Here is a 25,632-nt window from a genome sequence, read left to right as displayed (position 1 = left end):
CCGCAGGGAGGGCCCTGGGGCTCCGCGAACCGCGCCTCGCCACGGAAAGCTGCTCGCTGGAGCCGAGCGCGGGTCGGGCTGGAGCCGGCCGGGCTCCTTCTCCGAGAGCTCCGCTGTCGCCTGTCCCCGGGCCGGCTGCGTCCTGTGCCCGGGGCTGGGCCCAGGCCCGGCGGCGGGGCTGGCGGCGGGTTTGTCTCTCCCTTTACGCGCAGGGCTGCGGCTGGGAGCTGGCAGCGCTCTCCCGCCCCGGCTCGGCAGGAGGCGGCGCGGCCCAGCCGCTGCCCCGCTCCGCATGCGCCGTGCCCCGGAAGCGGCGGCGGGCGGCCTGAGCAGCGGGACGGAGCCATGCTGCGGGCAGCGAGGGTGGTACCGGCCGGCCTGGCGCGGGGCTGCCTGCGGCAGCAGCAGGTACCGGCCGCGGCCCTTTCCTGAGGGGAGGCGGCTGCTGCAAGGCGGGGCGGGGCGGAACGGGCCGGGCCAGCGCGGGCGCCCCGCGGAGGGCAGCGGGGACGCGACCCCTCGGGCCCGGTGAAGCCTGCGAGGGCCCAGCCCGCCCGCGGGCACAGCGGAGCCGGACACACGGTGCTGTGTCCCGGGCCGGCCTCCGCCGTTTCCGAGGCGGCGGCTGCGGGGCGGTGAAGCCGAGCGGGAGGCAGCGGGGCTGGGAAGAAGGCGGTGGCGGGAGGACAGGCCGGCCCGAGGGCACCGCGTCGGCTGCGGGGAGATGGTGCGGCCGGTCGGCCAGAGGAACAGGAGGCGGGAGGGGGTGGGCCGTGCCTCGGCAGGTGGAACTGGTGAGGCTGGGCTTGGCAGGGAGGGCTTGCCTGGCTGCTTCGGGCCCAGCCGGAGCTGTGAGCGGAGCCTGCGGGTGCTTGGAAAGGGCGTTTGGCTTTAACTGATTGACCTGACCTCAGAAGACTGATTCAGGCGAGCGGTGCTTGACCTGCTCCCATCTGAACCGGCGACCTTTTGCCTTTCAGTTCCTCCTGAACTCCCGCAGGCACTGCTCTTCGGGAGTCCTTCCCAACGAGAGGATCCGCAACATCGGGATCTCGGCCCACATCGACTCGGGGAAGACGACGCTAACGGAGCGGATCCTCTTCTACACCGGCAGGATAGCGCAGATGCACGAGGTGGGCTTTCGGAGGGCTGCGGAGCAGGCCCGCCCTCCTCAGGCCCGGTGCCATCACGACATTGCTGCGACTTGATTGTCTGCACCCTGTAGTATGTGGGGTGAGGGCTCAACAAGGCTCTTCTGGTCAAGCTGGAGGAGGAGCCCTGAAAATCTGTGGGTTTCCTCAACACCCCTTTAAGTATAAAGTGATCCCTCCTTTACTGCAGTGCTTTCCCTTTCTCAGAGGAGAAAAATCTTGAAATCTTGTTTCAAGGCATACTGCTCCCTTACCACCTCCGTGCTGAATGTGCAGTGGAAGACAAGCATTCCTTTTGAAAGTCGGCTGGGAAACAGAGAACGTAGGGATGGAATTTTTAGCTTCAGGATTGTTAGCCTGTTAAATTCCCAAAGAAACATAATTTGCCCCAGATTCCTGATAGCCTCCCTCAGGAAGGATCCTTAGGAGAGCAGAATACATTGAAGGTACAGGTGCAGCTGCAGTTTGGTCATTCTGAGTGATTCTGCCATGGCTCCTTTTCTACGCTGCGTGAAAGATGATGCTCACATATAAAGCATCACTCCTGCTCACGCAAAATATTTAGTAAACTCCCATGGGCTAATTTTTTCCTAAGGTGAAAGGTAAGGATGGAGTTGGAGCTGTCATGGATTCCATGGAGCTGGAGCGGCAGCGTGGAATCACAATTCAGTCTGCAGCAACGTACACCATGTGGAAAGACACCAACATCAACATCATAGATACACCAGGTACCAACAGTTGTGGCTGTGTTGGGATTGCTGTTGGGATTGCTGTTCCCCGTGTGTGTACAGAGAGCACAGTGTCATCTTTCTGTTCGTTAATCACTCCAGTGAAGCTGTCAGGTCTCTTTCTGTACAGATTGAGACTGATTCTGTTGGCTGTTGCTCTTTTCTGCAGTCATGAAAGGCAGTTCCTCAGTAGCTTTTATCACCTATGAATAATGGGTTTGGTTTGGGTTCTTTCTTGTTGTTCAGGACACGTGGACTTCACAATTGAAGTGGAGAGGTCTTTGAGAGTTCTTGATGGAGCTATTCTGGTTCTCTGTGCTGTTGGAGGAGTTCAGTGCCAGACAATAACCGTGAACAGGCAGATGAAGCGTTACAATGTCCCTTTTGTAACATTCATCAACAAACTGGACAGACTGGGCTCCAGTCCAGCCAGAGCAGTTCACCAGTTGAGGTATTTACTACTTAAAGTTATTTGTGAAATAGTACTGTGCTTGTCACAGAGCAGATTAGCACTGAGAAGAGCGATCTCTTGCAGGGTCTGCAGTCACAGTTTCAGGGATGAAACCTGACTTGAGGTTAAATCTTAATCTCACCTATAACAAGTCTCAGTTTTCTGAGGAGAAACAAGTGTGAGGGTCAGCCTGGGCTTGCAGTCACCAAGAGTGATTTGTTTTGGGATTTGTTTTGTTGATGGAACTGTGTTTGGAGCTGCTCTGAAGTCTCAGTAGTAGCTGTGCTGTAGCTTACAGCAGGGACATCACTGAGGGTTGGACAGTTTCTGGTTTGGGTCCTAGAAGTCCTGTGTGCACCCTCCCTGTGGTCTTTCTGTACCTAATTTCATCTGAGATCCACATGTTAACATTCATTAAGGGAAAAGCAACTCCCATAATCAAGTAATTAATCTGAAACCAGTTTGCACTGCCTCCTTTCCCCAAAAGGGAAAGGCATTTTTCATTGGCTTTGGTAGGTTTTTGGTGCTGTCTGAGGGACAGAAGGTAGTGATTTTTGTAGGGGTGGGATGTTGTTCAAAGACCATCAGGAGCACCTACATAGAAATGACTTTTTTCTTGAACTAATATATATTTGCTCACTTTTTCAGATCCAAGTTAAAACACAATGCAGCTTTTGTTCAGATTCCAATTGGGCTGGAGGGAGACTTTAAAGGAATTATAGACCTTATTGAAGAAAGAGCAATCTATTTTGATGGTGCCCTTGGGTAAGTTTTGAACCTTGCATGTTTCTCTTTGAGTAATGCCACCTGTAGTATCCCTTCAGAGGTGGAAAAGGCTGCTTTTTTGGAAGTTAGGGATGTGGTTTGTGCTAGGGCTGGGGTACCACCCTTCAGTTAGAGCAGAATGGTTCTGCAGGGTCCCATCTAACGATGGGTAGCTGCAGCATGAGGCGTTTGCCAGCTGCAGTGGTGTGAAGGGGCAGTAGCCACGCTTCCCACCCTGAGGAATAGGGGGCTTGCTTCGTAACAGGGACTGGTGGTGTATGTTTGGCATGAGCTTACTGGGGTGAAGAGAAGATGTGGCTGAGGCTGTTGAACAGGTTGTCCTGCATCCTTGCAAACTCCTGCTGTGGGTGGGAAGAAACCCTCTTCTGCTAAAGCAGCACAGATAACATTCTTACATCCTTTAACGCCCTTGTCAGCAGTGAATTCTTCTTGGTCAGGCTGGTGATCAGGATGATCAGCTGTGGGAAGGTTGATTCCTGTGCTGTGTTCCTTTAGAGTGGTTTTGGTGTTTGTCTGTGTGTAGCCAGACTCTTCGGTACGATGAGATTCCAGCCGAGTGTAGAGCTGAGGCTGCGGAGCGGCGCCGGGAGCTGATCGAGTGCGTTGCTAACTCGGATGATCAGCTTGGGGAGTTGTTTTTGGAAGAAAAGATGCCCACAGCTGCTGAGTTAAAGGTAACTTTATTGTGGTTCTTCTTCCTGTAGCACTGTTACCTTGCTGCTCCCTTCAGCCCTGATGAAAATTGTCTTGAAGCCATGAGGACAATCTTTATCTTGAGTTCCCTGGTGCGAGTGTCACGTCTCACAGACAGACTCTGCTCTGCTCCCCGTTGAGGGTCTGTTCCAGATTGCTTTTGTGGTTTGTCTTGGAGAGTCTGAGCTTGGGTGTTGCTCTTTAGGGACCAGCAAATAGCTCAAAGATATATCTGGTTGGTTTTGCCGTTCTCTTGCCTTGCCCTTGTTCCAGGTTGATGGCTCTGACTTGCTTTGTGTCCTACAGCAAGTCAGTTGTCATCTTTACACCTAGGAAATCCTGCCTTATTTGTATTTGCACTGATTGCATCCAAAGAGAAAAGAGCAGCACACCAGAAGGGAACTGGGTGGCTTTACCTGGAGACTCCAGAGGAAAAGAGTCCGGGTCAAAATATGGTTCTCAAAAAAACCCAGAGAGAATTGCATTTCTTGGAAGAGGGGGAAGAAAGTGATACATGATTTATTGATGAAGCACTTCAGATATCAAGTGGCAAGCATGCCAACGTAAAGGGATGTTCACAGAAGCAATCAGAAGGCCATAGACTGAAAACTCTTCTCATGACAGTCTGGTGTCACTGTTCCTTCAAGCTCTTGTCCACATACCAGGAGGTGGTAGGGAGGCCTGGGGAGGTGGCAGTTGGTCAGTCTTCACGTGAGTCTGCTGCTGTTTGCTCCAGGTTGAGACCTGCTTGTGCAGCTCTGTGGAGGCTGGACAGCAGCCCATAGTGTTCTCCTCCTTTTGGACTGATGGATGTCGGGCTTGGCAAGCGACATGTACCACAGTTCCATGGGAAGGCAGTTCCTTCCGTCAGCATCGGAGCTGACTAAGGCTGCCCGCCAGTCACCCTGGTACAGGCTCCAGTCGGGACAGGCGCAGCGGCCTGGCTGCCCCAGCCTCAGCTGGGAGGGTCTGTGCCACACGTGGACCTGCTCCTGCTGTGCCGTGAGCACAGAGGTAACCTGGGGACACGTACCCTCAGAGGAGTGCTAAGCTGGTTCACATTCACCCCACAGCCCCACGGGGTGGGGGTGTAACTCAAGACGTGTAGCTGCTGGCACACAGCTGTCTGCCAGGCGCTGTGCCTTGGCAGAGGGCAGTGCAGGGAACCACGCTGAGGGATTTATGGCTTGCAGGCCTGGGCTCAGCGGTGTTGGGCTTGGCTGGTGCAGGGGTTTGTCATGCATCTTGCTGTTTGCCACCACCTCTTGCTAGTGTCAGAAGTTAACTTGAGCAGTAATCTATTGCCTGCTGTTAATAGCTGTTAATTAGTCAAACCTTGAATCTGTAACAGGAAACTAGTTGCTCAGTGTGTTTAAATAAGTGAGGGCTGAAAAGCCTGTTGCAGTGGGAGAAGCCTTTCCAGGCAGACAGCTTTTTCTGAGAGCTGCTGTTGGAGCTAGAACAGCTTGTCTGTGGGCAGTGGTGTTACATGAAGTCTCCTGCCTGACTTGCTACCTCTCCTGATGCTTGCTACCTCCTCCTGCTTTTCCTTTGCCTGCAGCTGGGTGCTTCAGTTGGTAGCTGAAGACAATGAGTTAAATTAAGACAAAATGTTGTAAGCAGGAGCTGTTTCTCCGAGTGGAGCTTGCTAAACCAGCTAAGTTTGAGTCAGATGTGATCGCTGAGGTTGCTGCTTTAAACACAGCTTGGATATTTAAGTCCTTATCTAAGTACCTGGCCCGTTAGCAGTGCCTTGTTGCCTCTGTGCCATCATCCTTCCCCTGTTAGGGTTTGCACTGCTTGCTGTCCTGGAAGCTGCCCGCTCTCTGTTGGGATATAGAGGACCAGCAGTCCCTCAGAGCTGATCCAAGTTGCAAATCCCCTTAAGGTTTATTTACTTGAATCTTCCCAAGCCCTAAATTTTGATGGCTTTTATCTTGGCTACAGACCTTAGGTTTGGAGGTGGGTTTTTTAAAAACTGTTTGCTGTATGGGTTATTTAAGGTGGTTGATGTCTCCAGGAAGAGCATGGAGGAATCCGTGTATCCCAGCTTGGCTTGGGACAAAACCACTTGACAATCCCAAGCAAATGTATCTCTTCCTGATAACCAGGCATTGAGCTATTGCAGTATAAATAGTCTTGTATGAAGCCTGAGCTGTTCCTGTTACAGAGCAGCCCTTCTCACTTTATTAAAGACAGGAATAGCGAGCTGAGGATCTGTCCTTCACCTGGCAGAGGCAACAGTACCAATGTGAATGCGCTGCATTGCTGTAAGAGGTGAGAGATTTTTAGCAGGAAGCTATTTCTGATAGCTCCTGCTGGGGGGGAAATCTGTTACCCAGATAAATTTGTCTATTCAGCATGCCTCTGCCTCCCACTTCTGAAAGCCAATTAATTACCGCTCTAATGGCTATAGTATTGCAGCTGCAGGTTAATTTGTACTAATATGTCCCTGAAGATGGATTTCTTTCAGTGGCCAGCAGCCAAGTTTCCACTGAAAATGCCTTTTTGTGGCAGTGATGCTCAGCATCACTCCAGGATGCCACAGTCGTAGCATATGATGTTTGCTGAAGATCAGCTGCTTAAACACCTCCTGACTCGCTGCTTTCCATAATACTACACCAAAGGCACTGGTGTGTCCCAGGTACTCAGTGGGGCACCCAGTGACAGCCATTATGTGAAAATAAGATTACTTTCTCCCCTGAAGAATGGTTAATGAGGATAAATTGCAGTGATTGTGCTGCATTTGAGAGCACATGGCTGAATAAAAGCACCGTGTGTCAGTACAGCTGTAGTTCCAGTGCTCCAGTGTGTGAGAACAGACTCAGAAATGCCAACATGGGAATTTTTTCCTTGTATTATTTATGTCATTACATCAGCAGGTTTAGGGAACTGCTGTTTTCTCTCTGTTAATTCTGAAGGTAGCTTAGCCACCTGTCTTTGGGTACTCTAACTATTCAACTCCTAGATTACACAATGGGGTTCCCTGTCTTGGCTGTCAAGGAGAAGTCCTTCTGTTAGCTTTCCAGAGAAGGCAGGAGCTCTTTACAGAGGTCCTGCTCCCAGGAAGCACAGGGACAGGGCATCCTCTGGTGGCAGGGAGAGGTGGGACCGAAGTGTCAGGCTGGGCCACAGTAATTCATTGTAGGGCAAATAGCTTCTGTCAACCTTTAAGGAAGGTGCTGAGATCACTGTAACAGAAACTTATGATGCTTGGGTGAGAGGCACCAGGTGAGCATGAGGTCACTGAGCAGTTGATCTGGCTTGGTCTGCTAGGACATCTTGGGAAGGTTCCCAGGACAGTTGGTGCAACTTCTGCTCTGTAGGTGAACGTGAACAGGTTCTTCTGTTGTGCTTTTAAAACATCCTTCTTCAAAAAGCAACATTTCATTGTGCATGGCACTTACCCAAATATCCCTCCCCTCCCTAACTTCCTCTTTCAGAAGAGTTTTATGTAGTTTAAAGATACCAAAGCATCTCATCTTACTTCCACAAAGTTAAATGTGGTGTTTCCCACCATAACTGCATTGGGCAAACAAGACATCTGGAACAGAAGTGAAGAATGCTGGCTTATTAGCAGGGAATCAAGAAACTTATTTCTGAATACACTGATATTATCATTATATTTATCTTGGGCATTCTCATTTTTAAGTTGAATTTAAGATAAGGGGGGGAAAAACAATCTCTCACTTGTCTAGAATTCTGGTGAGCAGGTTTTATGGGAAGCCCTTGTGTAGGGGGTTGTATGAGGGACTGATCTGGGCTGCTGCTTGGTTAGTGCTTTGTAAGTCTCCTCCTTGTTGCAGGAGGAGAGTAACATGCTGGTGTTTTTCAGCTTGCAATCAGAAGAGCAACTCTGAAGAAGACCTTTACACCAGTACTGGTGGGAAGTGCTTTGAAGAACAAAGGAGTTCAGCCACTGCTGGATGCTGTCCTGGAATACCTCCCCAACCCTTCTGAGGTTGAGAACTATGCGATTCTTAACCAGGGGTAAGTATGGTCATGAGCATACACACTGGTCTTGGGATGGGGTTTCAAGGCAGTGCAATAGGTAGCAGAGCCTTTGCTAACCAAAGACATGATCATTCCCTGTTTGTACTCAATAATCCCATCATCATTTTGCCCAAACTTCTAAGCCAAAGGAGGCTCATCCCTCATTTGAGTGTTGCTGTTGCTGTTCTTTCAACACCTGGTAAATGTTAAAATTTGAATAATTATTACCTGATGAGAGAGTTCCTTAGAAATGAACCACAACCCTTAAACCTGTGCCTACAGAGAGGAGAGAGCATGGCTGAAAACGTGTTAACTGATGTTGTATTCATTTGGATGTGTTTGTTGAAGTACCTGTGCCTTGATTGTGATTAAGAAGTGATTAAGAAGCAGGAAAATCACCCTTAGTGTTCCAGTTGTGGCTTAGGGCTGGCGTCAGGAATTACTCACATGATACAGCTGAAGAGAAATGATGCTAATAAATGGAGTTTATTACTTTTTCTCCCAGTGGTTACCTCACTCTGAGTCCTCAGTGCTGCTGTGCCTCTTAACATCTACCTGCTAGGCAGAACATCTCCTGAGCATCATCAGAAGAGTTCCTGCATTGTCTCTTTCTCCACTCTAAAGCTGGACTTGCTGATGAGCTGGGTCTGAGTGGGTGATTAATTGTTTTCATGGCAAAACAGCTGGCTGGTGTGAAGGGCTAGGGATACTTGTCATAGTTTCAACCCCTTTTTGGGGATCTGTTACAGTTCCTCTGAGGCACTTTTGGGGTATGTGGGAGCTATGTGTTTGAGCATCTTTAGGTCTCTATTACCTGTGAAACCCAAGGCTCTTGGGGCTTCCTAGGGTTGGGCTTAGGGGAGGCTGCCACGACTGAGCCATAACATTAAGTCCCTCTCCATCCCTGTTTTTAAGGGATTCTGAAGACAAAAACAACAAGTTCCTATTGAACTCTGCTCGAGACAATTCCCAGCCGTTCATAGGCCTTGCTTTTAAACTGGAGGTAAGCTGGTTTCCTTTCTAAGGCAGCAAAACCATTGGAGAAGCACAGTGTTCCCTACAAGAGTTGCCTGTGAACACAAGTCCTGCTTGCATTGAGCTGTAGGCTTGGCACTGATGCCTGGGAAAATGCCTTTTAATTTGGGGGAAAAGCAGATGTTTAAAGCTTTGTGCTTTCAGTGTGTCTGTCTGTATGTGCAGTGGCTTTTTTTCTTTGGTTGATGGGTACACAGTAAAGCAAAGCTAAAGGTTTTAGAGAAAGGATGCTGAGAATTTTACCCACCTGACTAGCTTCCCATGCTACCAGTATCTGAGATGTGCTTGCGCTGTATAAGCTCTGAAGGAGGAAAGAAGGTATCCAGATTCCTTAGGTGTGATTTGAGAAGAAAACAGAGCAATGCCAAAACATCCATGGAATGGAGTTTAAAATCACTTTGCTTAAATTTAAATGTAATTTCTTCTTAAAAAATGGTTTCAGCCATAAAATCTGCAAATGTATCTGACCTTGCCTTGTGTGGAGGTTTTAAAATGGGTCGTGTGCCTCAAATACTTCATGATTTTCTTAGTTAAAACCTGAACATTTGGGGTTTTTTTGGGCTTATTTCAAATACCTCCCCTGCAAAGAGAGGCTGGGGGAGCTGGGCTGGTTCAGCCTGGAGAAGAGAAGGCTGTGGGGGGACCTCATTGCAGCCTTCCAGTCCCTGAAGGGAGCAGAGAAACACAGGGGAATCAGCTTGTTAAAGGGCAGAGACTGGCAGGACAAGGGGGATGGAGTGAAGCTGAAGGAAGGAAGGTTTAAATTAGGTATTAGGGGGAAGTTCTTTACAGAGAGAGTGGTGAGGGGCTGGAAGGGGCTGCCCAGAGAGGGGGTGGGTGCTCCATCCCTGGGGGTGTTCAAGGCCAGGTTGGCTGGGGCCCTGGGCAACCTTGTGTAGCTCCAGGCCTGGAGGTTGGTGTCCCTGCCTGTGGCAGGGGGGTTGGGGCTCTGTGATCCTTGGGGTCCCTTCCAACCCAGACCAGTCTGGGATTCCATGTTCAAAGAAACATTTTGGTTTTCTTTTAAACTAGAAGCAATGGAACATGAGGGAGAAAGTATACACAGCTTTAACCAGACAAGTTGTTTGCTACCTCAAGAGCAGCAGTTTAGATTTCCTGGGGAATGTGTCTGGCCAAATTGCTGGTTAACATGTGCCTCTGCTGGGAAGGTTTGGGAGTGGTAAAGCTGATGAAGTGAAGAACACTGTGAGGAGATGCCAGGTTCCAGCACCAAGGGAAAGCTGAGGCTGCATTGCAGAAAGCTTACATTCCATGCCTAGGGTGGAAACCCCAAGCAGAAACATCGAGTCAGGCGGTGCAGGCCGTGCTTCGGACAGTGGTGGGCTGCATTCCCAGGGTGACTGGATCTGATTGTGTCTTAATGAATTGTGATTCCAGGCTGGCCGTTTTGGGCAGTTAACCTATATCAGAGTTTATCAGGGGATGCTGAAGAAATCTGACTACATCTACAACACCAGGACTGGGAAGAGGGTGCGTGTGCAGAGACTGGTGCGCATGCATTCGGACAACATGGAGGTGAGCACGAGGGGACAGGGTGCCTTTGGGGCCACTCTTACTGAACAAGCTCCCTGCTTTTCAGCTGTCTGAACGATGCAATATGCTGGATTGCTGCTTTTCTTGTTAATTCGTACTTGCCTGTAGCATTTAATGGAACTCTACAAGGAACTGGAATGATCTCTAGTGTATTCTTTGAGCTGAAGTGAAAGACTCTTTGCCCAAGAAGTTGTAAAGCAGCTTTGAGGCTGTAGCTACAGAAAGCTGGCTGTGGCTGTATTATCCCTATATTCCATATATCTATGAGAGGGGAAACAAGATTTGGCAAAACACAAAGAAATGTCTTTTTCCACATGATTACTGGATACAATTCCTGAACTGAAACTGGATTCTCAAATTGCTGCAGATACTTCCCTGTCCTGTTTAAGATTCCCAGACTGTGTAGCAGTGAAACACAGTATGTCACTTGCTTCACATGCTCCAGCTAGAATAAGTCAGCATCCAGGCTGAGGTCCCCTCTGTGTGCTTTGAATAAAGAGTTAGCAGATACACAGAACTGGAATTTTCAAAGGAACTTAACTTCAAGCTTTTAAACAGAGTATTTATATATCTTCTTAAAACCAGGTGTAGTTTGTGACATACCTTTCAGTGTTATCTAAACAGTAAACTTTTCTCTCCTAAGGATGTCAGTGAAGTTTATGCAGGAGACATCTGTGCCCTGTTCGGAATCGATTGTGCTAGTGGGGACACGTTCACTGACAAAACCAGTACTGACATTTCCATGGTGAGTACACCTTTTCACCCATGCACCTTGTGTGTTGGAACTCACCAGGACTGTGTTGTAGAAGGTTGTCATCGTTTCTTCAGTTGAAGTGTTTTTTTCTGATGTATAGGCAACCACAAATACTTACTGTGATTACTTGTAACACCTCCAGGAGCCCAAATATATAGCAGTATGGTATGTGTGTGAGAGAGATGCCTGTTTACTACTCTTGACATCAAATATGTTACTTCAGTGTTAGCAAACTGTTAAGAAGTGGATGCTGTACCCAAAAGCACTAAGCAATGTTTCTGTATATTTATTTAAATAGATCTATTTTATTTATATAAGTATATTTACAAAATCTGATAGGAAGTCTTTTAACTGGTGTGAAATCCAGATATCATCTTACAGCTAGGAAACAGTGTTGGAAATACTGTAGTTGGCAGTATGGCACATGTTACAGTGCAGACTTGTAATCCCCAGGGGAGTTACATGAATTTATTACTCTGTGATGTCAGATACAAGCTAGATAAACAAAGCAGTCCCCCCCTGTTTGCAGCCTGGAGTTGTTGTGACAAAGCTCTTCTGGAGAAATACCATCACCAGGTGTAGTGGAACTTGTTTGTATGAGCTTTTCCTTCATTGCAGGAATCGATTCACATCCCTGACCCTGTCATTTCTGTAGCGATGAAGCCTTCCAACAAGGTAAGAGCCTGTGAAGCAGCCTTTTCCTGCTGGAGTGCCTTTTCCTCTGCTGCTTTTGCAGTTCCATGTAGATTAGCAGTTAAATACGAGCCACAGACTAAGGTGAGCAGTGTTTTAAAGGTTCTAGCCAGAGTACTTAGGAAGAAAATGTTGAAGTAACTCGGGATGTGACTCTCGTAGATGGCATCACTTTGCTGAACGAAGACATCTGTCCTTGGCCTGGGTAGAAGTGGACTTGAAATAACTGGTGGGGGATAAAGACAGGTGTAAATGCACAGCTGTGTTTCAGAAAATAACCACAGGAGAGTAGAAGTGCTGCTGAGCAGTTGACAGAACATTGGAGCCCTCCTTGTGTGACTTCTGGGTGTTAATGTTTTCTTCTGCGTGTAATTGCTTTTTCAGAATGACTTTGACAAGTTTTCCAAAGGCCTGAGCCGCTTCACAAGGGAAGATCCCACTTTCAGAACCCACTTTGATGATGAGAGCAAAGAGACTATTGTTTCAGGAATGGGAGAACTGCACTTGGAGATCTATGCCCAGGTAATTTGGAAAGCAGATTCCCTAGACTCTGCTGCTGACAGCTTTCCCAACCAAGAATCCTCCTTCCTTTCTGGCTGTGGATGGGCTGATGCCACCAGCCTTTACACCTGATTTTGTGGTTGCCAAGTTTACCAGATGTTTGTACAGCTCCACTGGCTTCACTGTAAATCAGGGTAATGTGACAGCTGATTTGAGGTCTTCTAAGCAGGAAGCACTGTGGCATTGATGTGAACAAGGCTAGCTGCTTAGGGAAGAGCTGAATTTCATAGGCAGTGCTCGAAGATGCTGTCTCTCCAGGGCTTCTGTTTTGAAGGCTTGCAGTCTGTTTAAAGGAAACTTCTGCTTGGAATAGTTTTAGGTTTTGGTTCAAATCCAAATTTAACACTATTAACAAATTAAGCACGATGCTTTTGCTTGAGCAGCCTTTGCTTATACTGAATTTCACTGTTAGCCATTTCCTACTGGAGAGAGAAATAGCCTGTTTCTGTGTTTTTAATGTATCATTCCATAATAAGAGATGATGCAAGCAGGAGGGAACAGTTACTGATTTATTTTCTTTCAAGTTGATGTCTATATTTTATTTTAATCTAATGCATTAGAGGTGTCTGAAATGTTGACAGGATGAAGAAAAGAAGAAGTCTTTTATCTTGAAAAACTTCAACTTAAGAAATTAATGCTGTTCCCTTTCCTGCATGTAAAGCTATAGCCCCTCAACAAGAGACTGCAGACTGACAGTGAACAACATGTAACATTTAAACAAAACAAAAAAACCCCACCAAGACCCACAAAATCAATCCAACCCCAAACCAAAGCACTGGTTAACCCTGATTAACTTTCTCATTTCAGAAAGATCTGTGAATAAAATCATCTCTAATGCATAGTTCCAAGAGAACAACTCTCTGTTTCATTCTGGTTTGTTTTTTGGTTTTTCCTGCAGCGAATGGAAAGGGAATATGGGTGCCCTTGTACCATGGGAAAGCCAAAAGTTGCCTTCAGGGAGAACATCTCCACACCTGTGCAGTAAGTATTTGCTCTGGCAACAGAGGGGGGGGCTTAATTCATTAAAAAATGTAATTTGATTACATAGCAAAGTGCCTTCTGGATTATCAGATCAAAGCACATGGTACAGGAGAAGTTTAACTGAGGCTTTTTGATTTGCACCTTGATTGCACATCCACCCTCATCAACCTGTCTGCCCTCCCTTCGAACACTTGAGCTTCTTCCCTCGCTGTATCAGGTGGTCTGTCACTCCGACGTGTATTTTGGCTGTTGGCTGTCCTGTGTTACTTGCACACCGTGCCGTGGGTGCCAGAGAACTGTCATTTGCCAGGGAATGATCTCCTGTGGGTAGAAAATGAAGTGTAGAAAGTGAGGTGGTGTTTCCTTTGAATGATACTGAATGGCAACCAACTGCTGCAGCACAGCCGTACCGGGCTCAGTACAGGGAGGTCAATCGAGGCACAGGGTGAGTGCTGTAACACACAGTCCTGCTGATCTCAGAATCTTCTGCAAGCTTTTTTCAGCCTGTGTTGTGCTCTGTGCTGCCACAGTTACACTTGTCATTCATTTAGGCAAGTTCTGCAGCTCAATCATGTCTCTGTCAGATCCCCCCTCTTACTGCTGGTGCTGTCGGTATTTTGTCCACCCACCCTTCACTAAATGGAGTGCACTGAACAACCTGTGCTTCTGTCCTGCAAGGAGTTAGCTACTATTCCTTAGTTTTTCTTCATAGAAAGCTTAGAAACTAAACCCACTACAGATACCTGAACTCAACTGAGAGTGCAGAGGGGTAGGAAGCAGCAGAGGTAGAAGTGGGAGTGACATCTCTGATTGTTGCCAGGGGACAGTTTATTACAGGAGGTTGCACAGAGGAGAGCTGCTGGTTTAATACTCAAATTTTCTGCATTTTTCTTATGGAAACACTTGCTCAGATCACAAGTAAATGCTGCTCTGGGAACCAAAGTTTCAGCTGCTTTCCTTTGAGACCTCCTGGGGTAGACGATGCCCCCATATATTGGTCCACTGCTGCTCTCTAGCCTCAAAGCACTTTGCAGCTCCAGCTGGAAGCAGACCAGGATGCTGGCAGCTGCTCCTTTCCCTTATCCCTGGCCAGTTTGGCAATAGTATCTCCCAAGAGGAGAGAGCTGTGAATGGCTGGTGTATTGAACCTCCGCCATTCCCAAGGCTGCCCAGAAATAGCTGAAAATCACTGTCTGCTGACACAAGTTGGAGGCTGTTGTCTCCTGTCTGCAGTGGGGCAGAAGCCAGTGACACCGAGACAGGCAGTGATGGCCCAGCCTCACCCTGTTTGCTGACTGACCTGCAGGCACCACAGCAGTTGGCAGTCTTAAAAAACAGGGTTTTTTTTTTAGAAATAAGGCTTTACCTGGGACACCATTTCATGGAGTAGAATGATGTAGTCAAATTCCAGATACTCATCACTTCTTTTCTGGAAAGACAAGATGAAAAGGGCTAAATTTGGGGCTTTTCCCCACCTTAAAAGCAGTGAGTCTGTTCTCTTTTTTAGTTTAAAAATCCTCCAATACATTTCAGATGAGACTGGCAGCTGGTGTTAACAAATAAAGCAGGTGGAGCTTGGTCATGGTTTAACACACCAAGAGATACTGTTCTGTATTTCTGTGAGAGACCCAATGTGAAACTCAGAGCTCCCAATCCTCCCTTAAAGAGGCTAGGTAGAGCTCAGGCTCAGGGACATGTTTGGGAAGGGAACACCTGATTCCAGAAGGTGTTGATACAAAGCAAATAACCCTGAATAAAATTGTTGATAGCAAAGGAGTTGGGACACACTCCAGAGGCCTGATAGTGGAGAACAAGTTATCATTGATTGAGTGGCAGAATACCTGTTGGCCACTGGAACATGCTCTCTTTGTGTACCTCTTCCTCAGGGAAAAGAGAAGGAACAAAATTACTGAAGAGAGATGACAGCTGGTTTAGTTTAATAGTCTTCTGCCTGCCTTATCCTTAAATTCATCTGGTTTGTTAAAGGGGGTTTTAAAGTCTTCGTGTGCACAGCCCTGCAGTGTCTGTGAACTGCGCTCACGTAGCCAACAGAGGGAGCAAAGCCTTAACAAATCCTGCTCCCAGAATGAGCTTCACCTTCCCTTCATCCCCAGAACTTCATGGACATCCACAGGCTGTCCTCAGTGGCCAGACATCTGAGCTCCCAAAGTCTCTTCAGAGGACTCATGATACCATTGTTTTTCTATAAACAAAGTCCTGCTCCTTTATCTGAGCTCACACACCCAATTTCCTTGGATTTAAAGCTGACCATCCCTTCAGGAGTTGTTCATAACTCACAGTATGTTTTCCCCAAATACAATAGAGAGGAACTGGGAGAATCTACAGAATTCCCTTAATTTAAAAACAAAGCTGAAAACTTTGCTCTGGTAACAACTCTTCTGCAGGCATGTTCCTTTATTGGTGAAGCCTGTTCCAGGCAAGAATTCTGCAAGGTCTGTGGATAAGGGCAGCTAATGACCCTATTAATTAGAATAGCTATAGTGAAATTTGCCAGTCTTGTTCTGTAGCTTAAAGCAGATCCAGCTGGGCTCAGGATAAACACATTACTTGTAACCACTCAGGAAGAAGTGAACAGAGAACATACTTATCCTGAAGAAGTCTGTTCCCTTTCTGCCTTGTGATGTGTCTTCCCAGACCCAGATTTCTTGCATTAACTTAACCAATGCTCATCATGCTAATGTAAGACCAAGAGCCTTGCTCCAGTTGACTGAGTTTTTCAGATCAGGTAGAAAGCTGTCCCTGAAGTGTTGCTGTTAGCTGGGTGATTTAAAAAAGAGTTGAGAGCTGCTGCAATCTGAATGTCTCAACTAAAAAAATAATTTGGGTTTTTCTGTCCTCCTTCTACCCCACCCCCTCCAAAAAATAATTCTAAAAGTAAGTTTGGGAAGAGTGAATGTTGAGAGTGGAATTAAAACAGGATTTTCTTTCTTGATTAGTATTTTGAGGTGAACTAGCAAATGGATGGAGACTGGGGCACTGCAAACAAAAGCAAAAGCATTTCCATTGGGTTTGGGGTGCAGCCCATTGCTATTTGTCTAGACAGGGCTAGTGCTGGGATGTCGAGCAGCATTACTCTGACTGATTGCTGCATGGCAGTGTAGAGCATGAGACAAGGCTGGTGATCCAGTGTGTGGAGGTGCAGGAATACCCTCAGCTGGGCGTCTGCTCAGGGGAAAGGCAGGATAGTGACACAAAACTGCAACCAACGCCATGACCTGCAGGTGGAAGAGTCAATTTTCTTCACTAAATAAGCTCATGGCACTGCTGGTGCCAACGTGAGGCAGCTTCTATGAGGAAAATTTATGAAGACAAGGAGTGGTCTAAATAAAAGGCTCAAGCATTCCTGGTTTGCTGGAGGAAGGGGGTAGGTGGAACAAAACCCAAGCACTGGCTTAAAAACAAACTGGACCAAGAAGTTCAGGCACAGTCCAGGGTTTTAACAACTTAGCTCTAGCTGTACTCCAGTGCACACACAGCTGCTTAGCCTCTAAATACAGGTGTCGTTGCAGGGCCACGGATAGTAACTTACCACTTGCTTCACATGTTTAATCTGGGCAAGCTGGAACTGAGTGTTCTCAGTGGAGTTCTGCCATATCACGTAGCCAGAGGCTGCCCACGCGAGCAGGCGGACGGGCTCCAGCTCTGGGGACACGCTGCCGTGGCTGTCTGGCAAACAAACCCAGCAAGATTCAGAGAGTTGCAGCCATTAACAGACCCTCCTCACCTAACAGTGGGTTCCTTGCTGAAGTCACTTGCTTAAGCTCCCTGCCTACCAGAATGGCAGCTGTATCACCACGGGGGCAGTTGTTCTATGTATTTCTCTTAAAGTGTATTCTGTAAGGCCTTCAGGGTCTGCAGGAAGAGCAGACCCTGGTCATAGAACCACAGAGTGTAAGGAGTTGGAAGGGACCTCAAAAACTCATCTAGTCCAACCCCTCTGCCAGAGCAGGGTCACCCAGACTAAATCCCACAGGAACGCATCCAGGCGGGTTTGAATGTCTCCAGAGGAGACTCCCCAGCCTCTCTGGGCAGCCTGTCCCAGGGCTCTGTCACCCTCACAGGGAAAAAGTTTCTCCTGACATTCCCATGGAACTTGCTCTGCTCCTGCTACACCTGCAGCCCCTGGCTGTCTGCCTGACAGACGGTACTGGGGAACAGCCACGGGCGGTGAGCAGGATGCCAGTGAAGGGAGAGGTGACAATAGTGAGTGGTTTTCAGGAACAATCACGTGCAAGTCAGGTCCTGGTTCTGGATTTTGGAATAAATTTGGTGGTGCTGTGATTGATGCACCACCCTGAATGAGAGCAAGGGAAGCCAGCTCTGTGGCCTGATCCCCCTCGGCCCTGGCTTGTGGGGAAGGAGCTCCCACAGGGATGGAGCCTCACTGTCAGTTAAGCTCAGCTTTGCTTCTGGCCGTGGAGGACACTGTCCCACAAACTTCCTTCTCACCCAAACCCCTTCTTTGTACCTGGTATGTTTTCTGCCACAAGCTCTTTTTCCAGGCTCTTGATTCGGTTGTAGAATATGTTGTCTGCTTCATCTGCATTCTTCAGGTCTCCTTCAATGGTGAATTGCACATCTGGAGCAGTGGTTTTGTTGCCCAGGTGATAAAGAACTTCAGCAGTGCAGTTAACAGTTCTGTCCTGTTACAGAGTTAATTGTGGGTGTTAATATTTGATGTAATAGATGCATAATATTGGTAATTTGCAATTGTAAATTTCTTAATTTGGTTGCTGTTCTCTGAGTCTGTCCCACAGAGATGTGTGATTACTGAAGGTGAGGTTAAATTTGAGGTGTTTCCATGACTGTGCTCCAAGGGCAGTTGTGTCTCTGCCGTGATAGTGAGCAGTGTCTGTGGTGGGGAATGTCACTTGTGCTGTGCAGGTGGGAGCCATGGGTTCAAATAACTTCAATTTGAACCTGAGTGACACTGAAATGTCCTTGTCAGCCCTTGTCTTCCCTTGAGAGTTTTCTCCTGTCAGAACAGTAGGTACTGTGTGTTCAGGGCTTTTATGGTGTAAGAAATGGGGGGGGCTTTTGGTAAAATTGAGCTTTTCTCTTTTTGTTCTAATCTGGAGTATAAATATACCTGAAACATGATACCAGTTACGATTGTAAACTGGTGTGTTCACTGGTCTCTGCTAGGGCCAGCAGCACAGAGCGATGCCTTTAGTACCACCCATCAGCAGTGCCAACAGCTGCTGGCAGAACGTGTTAATCACATAAATCTGAACTTACTTTGTCAAGGATGTCTTCCAGCACCAGTTCCAGATGGTACTTTGTCCCAACACCATCGATAGCCTAAACAAGGAAGACATAAGAACATTCTGTAAAACGCTGAATCACTTTGTGGTGTGGGAAGTGTTCTGGGTCCCGTGAAACGCGCTGCGGCGGCACCGCGCTCTGCGGGGCCCTTGCGGAGCGCTTATTACATGTAAAAGCTTATATTATTATATATAATGAGCTTATATTAGTGTATGTAAGAGCTTCTTCCTGCTCATAATTCAGCATGCACCTGGTGCAGCATCCAATTAGTATCTCCTTGCCCACTCCTAGTCTCCTGTACTCCTTGGCTGCCTCTTTGGGCTCCCCATCTCCTGCTGTCCAGTAACACCCGGTGTGATTAAATACTGCTGTAAGAGTCTTAACTGGGTTCCTCATGTGAAGTCCACCTCACTTTGCGCTTCATTGCGAATTGGGTCACGTCAGGTATTGTTGGGATACCTACAGTAAGACTCAAGCTTTGCCTGACCCCCTTCTAGCAGGTGTACCGGCAGATCCAGAGCCAGTGGCTGGACGGCGGGGGTCCCGCAGCCCCGAGCAGAGCGGCTTTGCCCGGAGGTGCCGTGAGGCAATAGTGAGGCAACACTGCAGGCGGCAGGAGCGCTCCAAGCGCGCCTCACGCCGCAGCCCCGCTCCCAAGCCCGGAGCCCAGGGCGACCGCCATCACCGGGGCTCGACCCTGGCGAGGGAGCGCGTCACGGGCAGCAGGAGCCGGTCTGCGGCCGTGAGGTGAGACCCGGTTGGCGGGACACGCCGCTCCCTTCGAGGCAGACTGGCCCCTCCAAGGCGGGGCGGGAAGCCGCTCCCGCCGCCAGAGGCAGGTAGTGCAGCCGGCCGCCAGCCCGGGGGTGCCGCTGCCCGGCCCTCACCTGCCGGACGGCCCGGCGGACAGCCCGCAGCGCCAGCCCGCGCCCGGGGCTCCCCCGCCGGTAGCAGACGTAGGCGGCGGCCAGCGCTGCCGCCCGGGTGGCGGGATAGTGGCTCGGCGGCAGCTCCATGGCGGCGGGGAGCGGCTTCCTCTTCCTCCCGCAGGAAACGATCGGGGAGGAGCGGGGCCGGGCGGCCCCGCCGGTTCCCGCCCCCGTGGCTGCCCGGGAGGAGCGGGGCCGGGCCGAGGTGTGGGGCTGTCCTAGCCGGGCGGGCCGGGCAGCGGTTCCGGGGACACGGCGGAGCCCTCCAGCCTCCAAGCGCTCAGCAGTTGCCCTCGGCACCCCGGCTCAGTGCCTGCACCGCACGCCGGACCGGCTGTGCTGGGTGTGGAACTGTAGGTACGGGCAGAAACAGCACGAAAACCAGCGTGGTTTTGGGTCAGCAAAAAGCACAAGCCTGAAGGCAAGCAGGCGCGGTTGGTGTGCTCACTGCACACAGAAGCGCCTTGTTTCTGCGGTTGGCTTTTTGAGAGGTTTAATTCCTCAGCTTCCTGCAAGATGAAGAGCCGCCGTGCTCCCTCCTTCAGCCTTAAACCCAGGGCTGCAGTGCTCCCTCCTTAAGCCTTAAACCCAGGGCTGCAGTGCTCCCTCCTTAAGCCTTAAACCCAGAGCCACTGTGCACCCTCCTTAAACCTTAAACCCTCAGCTGTGGTGTCAGACGCTACTTTGGCATTTAGCTGTTGTGTAACCAAGTGGAATAAGGCTGCATGCAGCACAGGAACTTCGGGTAGAGCTTGTGTAAGGAGTAACGTGATGTCTGGGGGTCTGTCTGTCCTTAGGTTTGAGTACACGCACAAGAAGCAGACGGGCGGAGCGGGCCAGTACGGCAAAGTCATTGGTGTTCTGGAGCCCCTGGATCCAGAGGACTACACAAAATTGGAGTTTGAAGACAGAACCGTCGGCACAAACATTCCAAAACAATTCGTGCCCGCTGTTGAAAAGGTACAGAGCATTTTGTGTGTGTTCATGAGCAAAGAAACAGTGGTTCTTGTCCCTTTCCTGCTGTACCCTCTACATACCCTGTGACAGTCTCGCCCCAGGTGAGGCTTTCTCCATTACTTCAGCAGAGGTGGAATCAAATCTGTATGGCTTTGCTTAACTCCTTCCATTCCCAGGATTTTCACTTGGTTTAGGAGCTGCTGCTTGTTTTCTCTGGTGCTGTGTGCTTCCTCTGATTCCATAGCAGAGCAAAAGGCAGGCTTTCCTTTCTACAGCCAACCAGGCATCTCTCTGTTCTGTCTGCTTTTTAACAACCCTCTTCTGCTTCCAGTTACAGCCACACAGTTCTCGTCTCTAACCCCGAAATACCTAACTTTTTTTTGTGTCTTCTTTGAGGAAATTAAGCCAGATTTCCTGCATGAATTACCAAATATTCTGTGGGCTTCCTTTGTGCCTGTGTCTCTGTGTAATTTATCACATACTACTTTAAGTAGTACCTAGCATAACCCTTGAATTCCTGTAATAGTAGGTCACCCTAAAATAACTCCTATGTTATTCCATGGTGCAACACTTAAAAGGTTTTTGCCAAATCCTGGAAAAAGCATCATTCTTGAAAGAATCTTCTTCTGTGGTCCAGTGGTTAGAGCTGTTCTTTCCACATGGAACATTCTTGCACTTTCTGATCTCTCAGTTCCTTAACAAAGCAAAATCCCAAGTACACTGCTTTTTCTTGGCCTTTGCTGGTTGTGTGATTTTGATTTTTAAAAAACTATCAGCATCAAACTGAGGTGCAGAAAAATGATAGCACAGAGTTTTCTAACACTTGGGAATGAGAACTTCTCCCCACTGTAACTTTCTTCTGTTACCTTACCAAGCAAGAAGGTCTGTTGGATAGATACAGGCTTTGCTGGTGAAAACTGAAGGGTTTTATTTTAACGTTACTGTGTTGTTTTTTAAGTTTAATGTTTTCTCTAGGCTGTTGTTAATGCTGCTCTTTTTTTTTAAGCTTCATTTTGGTCTCAAAACCACTAACTTGGAGGTGTTTTTTGGCAGGGGTTCCGAGAAGCTTGTGAAAAAGGTACAGTGTCAGGACACAAGATATCTGGAGTGCGGTTTGTCCTAGAGGATGGTGCTCATCACATGGTGGACTCTAATGAAATGTCCTTCATCCGAGCGGGAGAAGGAGCCCTGAAGCAAGGTATGAAGCTGGCCCTTTGAACACGTACTCCTGTTTTACTCCTGCTTTACTGCTGGAGCTAAATTCAACAGCCTTCTTTCTATGGGTCCATTTGTTGCCTGGTGTACCCATACACACCTGGTGTATCCATGTAGCTGGTTGGGTAGAGCAGAATATATGTAAGAGTTAGAGAAATTTGGAAGGAGGCATAGTAATTCCTGTAGTTGTGTGAAGGAAATCATGTCTTCCCTCAGTAAAGAGACACCAACAACTTCATTCTTACCCAGATGAGACCGTTTTATGAAGCTGTGTCTCCCAGTGTTACGGTCTCGAGATTAAAAGGCAGGAGAGTGGGAATTCTGCATAATGGGCTATTATTTCCCCCTACTGATGTAAGAAACATTCAGCATTATCCATGAAACGCTTCTTGGCTGTGCATAGGGGTATCTGATTCACACCAGGCTTGTTCTTTAACGTTTGGTTACTCAGTTCAAGTCTTTTTCCCCAGCTATGGAGAACGCCGCGGTGCGGATACTGGAGCCGGTGATGGCAGTGGAGGTGATGGCACCCACTGAGTTCCAGGGAGTGGTGATAGCTGGAATTAATCGCCGCCACGGAGTGATCACAGGACAAGACGGCACAGAGGGCTACTTCACTCTCTACGCTGAGGTTTGTGGTGTTCACTCGTTCCTGACCTTTTCCTGCCTGGCCCTTCAGCTCTGTTACTGGTTTATTTCTTGACTAGTATGCATAAAGGAGACAGGTTTTTCAGCAGATAAACAAGCACAAAGTTGATTTTCAACTCATGGCAGTGCATTGTGCAGTGCTAGCAAACCTGTTGTAAATCTGTCTTGCTCCATAGGATGGCAGAGAAGGGAGGAGAACTCAGGTTTCTTGCGCTGGGCGGGCGGTGCTGCCCCAGAGGGAGAGAAATCTGTGTGGCAGTGCAGGAGCAAAGCTCAGGGGGAAGGTCTGCTGGTCGGCTTTCTGCCTTCAGCTCTGCCCTGCATGAACTGTGGTAATGTCAGACAGATGTGAGGGACTTCTCAGTGACCCTGCTAAAAGCATCATGTGTAGTCTCATTGGCTCATGCAGAAGCATACTCTCAGCAAAGCCTCAGCCAGTGACAAACCACACACTGCATCACTTCTGCCTCATAAATTGTGTCTAGAGCTGGAGACAGTTCAGATGCTGTGGTATCTTGCCAGCCGATGCAGCTTGCTGAATCTGGGGTACTCTGGTACCTGTGCATTCAAACAGAGATTTGTGGGGCTGTGCACATGAGTTAGTTGAAGCCAGAGGCACCTTACATAGGTAATTAGGTCAGTACTGCTTACAGAGAGTGCCAGGGTTTCACTGACTGGATTGTAATTGAGCTAAATGGGGTGATAACCCAAAGCTGGGCTTACAAGAATGGCATGCTTGGCTTCTAGGTGCCGCTGAATGATATGTTTGGGTACGCCACCGAGCTGAGGTCCTGCACAGAGGTAAGTGCTGGGTACTTCTGGTGGAAGGTGTTTGTTTCTGATAATCACATCATCCTACGGGTAGCGCCTGCGGCAGTGAAAGGGATGAAAATCAAAGCAAATAGAGAAGGGGGAAGCTTTAACTATAGAGCTTTCACTGTCACTGTAACTGCTTTTAATTGACATCACTATTATTGGCTGTGTCATTTCTGCCCAAAAAACCCCTCTTTCATACTTGGAGGAGGGAAGAGATCGAGTTGTGAGTAGTATAAAATGATGGGAACGAGTGAAGATATGAAATCCACAGCATGCTGAGGCATACTCCGCCAGTTACAGACATCTGCAAGCAGAGGAGATGTTTGACAGCAGCACTGGCATTACCAAAACAGCCCTTTTTAATTGTGTGTGTGCCTGTAGTGATGCTCATTAAATGGGTTTGAATCAGGCAAGTCTATATGTTACATAAAACCCACCCTTCCACATCTCATGGCACACAAGCGCTGGTATCCCATCAGTGCTCAAACAGGCTGTTAATTAATTACCATGCTTGTGTTAGGATTTTAAGTAGAATTGTTGCTGGGGAGATGGGACCACAGGTGGTCCTGTAGCAAGGAAACAGCGTTGGGATACTGTTGGTGTGTCTCTGCATGTCATACCTGCGTGCCTTGGCATCAGAACTCTTAATTGGAAATGCTGATTGCAAATTCTGCCAGGGGTTAGGGTGTGGCTGAATAGGATGATGCATTCAGCGTCCTCACTTTCGACTGTTCTTTTGCCCAACTCTCCAGGGAAAGGGTGAATATACCATGGAGTACTGTAAATACCATCCGTGTCTGCCTGGCACTCAAGAAGAAGTAATTAACAAATACCTCGAGGCAACAGGACGGCTTCCTGCGAAGAAGGGCAAAGCCAAGAGCTGACTTTGGTCCTCCTGAGTTCTTCAGACAGGTTGTCACAGTATCCTCTGGAAGCTCGCTGCACTGGGAGCCATCGGGCTGGCTGGATCAGTGTGGGCTGCACAGGGACGGGCTTGCAATTCATCGCCAGGTCCTGCCCTTGTGGTACTCTGAGAAGCCACCAGATTACAACTGAATCCTTCACATGCAGATGCTGCTCGTTGGCAAAAATATATATAAAGGTTAAAACACTGATGATAATTTGTGTTTAAATCTGTCATAATCACCTGTATTAAAAGAATTTTATTTTTTTTTCCCACTGGATACATCATTATTACATAATGAGGCTCGTTAACTGCTTCTCTGATTAATAATTCTAGTTGAGGAGACTGAGCTGTTCACTGCTGGATAGGGACAGGGTGATGTGTCGTCATGCAGTGCAGAGCAGCTTTTGTTAGTTTATGGGCTTGCTTCCTTGGCTCTTTGTTCTAAAAGCAAAGCAAAGATCTCTTTTCCCAGAACCTTGCAGTCAAGAGGGTGTGTTGCTGCTGATGCTTGGCTTGGGAATCACTTGAATGGATCCTGCTCCCTCCTAGGAGAGAGGTAAAATAGGGATGTTACAGTTGGGTGAGAAGATACTGTGAATATTTCTGTCTTAATGACTGCCACAGGATCCATGCTGAATTTTCCTTCGCTTCCTGAGCTACTCAGTTCACAGGCTTCTGGTAAATGCGGAATGAAGTTCCAGTTTAAAAGCAGCAACATTCCTGGCACAGGATTGTGGCTGATGTTTACCAGAGACAGACAGGGCTGCGGCAGCCAGGCTGCTTCTCCTCAGCCTCCACAGTGAGAATTCTTTATTTAACCTTGGAGAAAGGTGTGGGAGATGTCAGGGGCACGTGGGTGCTGAACACAGCACAGAGCGGTACATGGGTGGGACGATGCTTTGGGCCAGATCCTTCTCTGAGCTTTATTTTTGTGAAGATTCTCAGCTGGAAGTGGAGTTAAGAAAAGCCCCACAGGTTCTCCAGCATTTGGAGATTTTTCTTAAGCAGGCAACTAGAACACACTTAGCAAAACTTAAAGAGAAGCCTTCTAAGGGCAGCGTGGAGGCAGGAGAGAAATGGGGTGGCTGATAGTTCGTGTGTAGCTGTGGCTTTTATGCTGTGATCATTAGAGGCTGGCCACAACACGAGTTCCTGGCTGATGGGTTCTGTGGGGGGGTTCCCTGCACATCCAGCGAGTTGGCTGGTGGTGTGGTGCAGGCACGGTGGGGTCTGGGGAGCTGGAACGGGAGGGAGGGAATCTGTGAGTGAAGGAGGGCAGCACTGGCAAGAGCCTGATTTGGGGGCACCCAGGAGTTTGTTTTTGTGTGTGTGATGTTTGGGTTTTCTCTTTAATCAAATGGGAGATGGCACTGGTTGTGTGTCTGGCTTGACTGAACTCTTCCTAGTGCAGAGGTGGAAGAGAACTACTCCTCCTGACCACACTGCTTACGAGTGGGCTCTGTGTGGGGTTTTGAACCCACCTGAGCCTTGAGT

At 48.4% G+C, this 25,632-nt stretch overlaps 2 protein-coding genes across 2 annotated transcripts; one reads left to right on the top strand and one right to left on the bottom strand.

Moving 5' to 3' along the window:
* Window positions 1-292: 292 nt before the first annotated feature.
* Window positions 293-24,408, top strand: GFM1 (G elongation factor mitochondrial 1; the record flags this gene model as incomplete). The annotated part of the gene is given in 19 exon segments (XM_084267726.1): window positions 293-320; window positions 323-408; window positions 981-1,133; window positions 1,747-1,879; window positions 2,126-2,330; window positions 2,979-3,095; window positions 3,640-3,790; window positions 7,645-7,799; window positions 8,718-8,805; window positions 10,236-10,373; window positions 11,035-11,136; window positions 11,764-11,820; window positions 12,223-12,360; window positions 13,298-13,380; window positions 20,393-20,555; window positions 21,606-21,750; window positions 22,238-22,398; window positions 23,163-23,216; window positions 23,984-24,408. Coding segments are annotated over 19 exon segments (2,289 nt in total). The 3' UTR covers window positions 24,116-24,408.
* Window positions 13,606-19,682, bottom strand: LOC311194528 (latexin-like; the record flags this gene model as incomplete). The annotated part of the gene is made up of 6 exons (XM_084267638.1): window positions 13,606-13,701; window positions 14,747-14,809; window positions 16,931-17,067; window positions 17,870-18,044; window positions 18,640-18,702; window positions 19,554-19,682. The coding sequence occupies 6 exons, from the start codon at window positions 19,680-19,682 to the stop codon at window positions 13,606-13,608; spliced, it is 663 nt and encodes a 220-aa protein (XP_084123764.1).
* Window positions 24,409-25,632: the final 1,224 nt, after the last annotated feature.

The sequence above is a fragment of the Gallinula chloropus genome, assembly GCF_964237585.1.
Source record: "Gallinula chloropus genome assembly, chromosome: 8".
Lineage (NCBI taxonomy): Eukaryota > Metazoa > Chordata > Aves > Gruiformes > Rallidae > Gallinula > Gallinula chloropus.
Note: the sequence above shows the minus strand (reverse complement) of the source record. Positions and strands in the feature narration are given on the sequence as shown.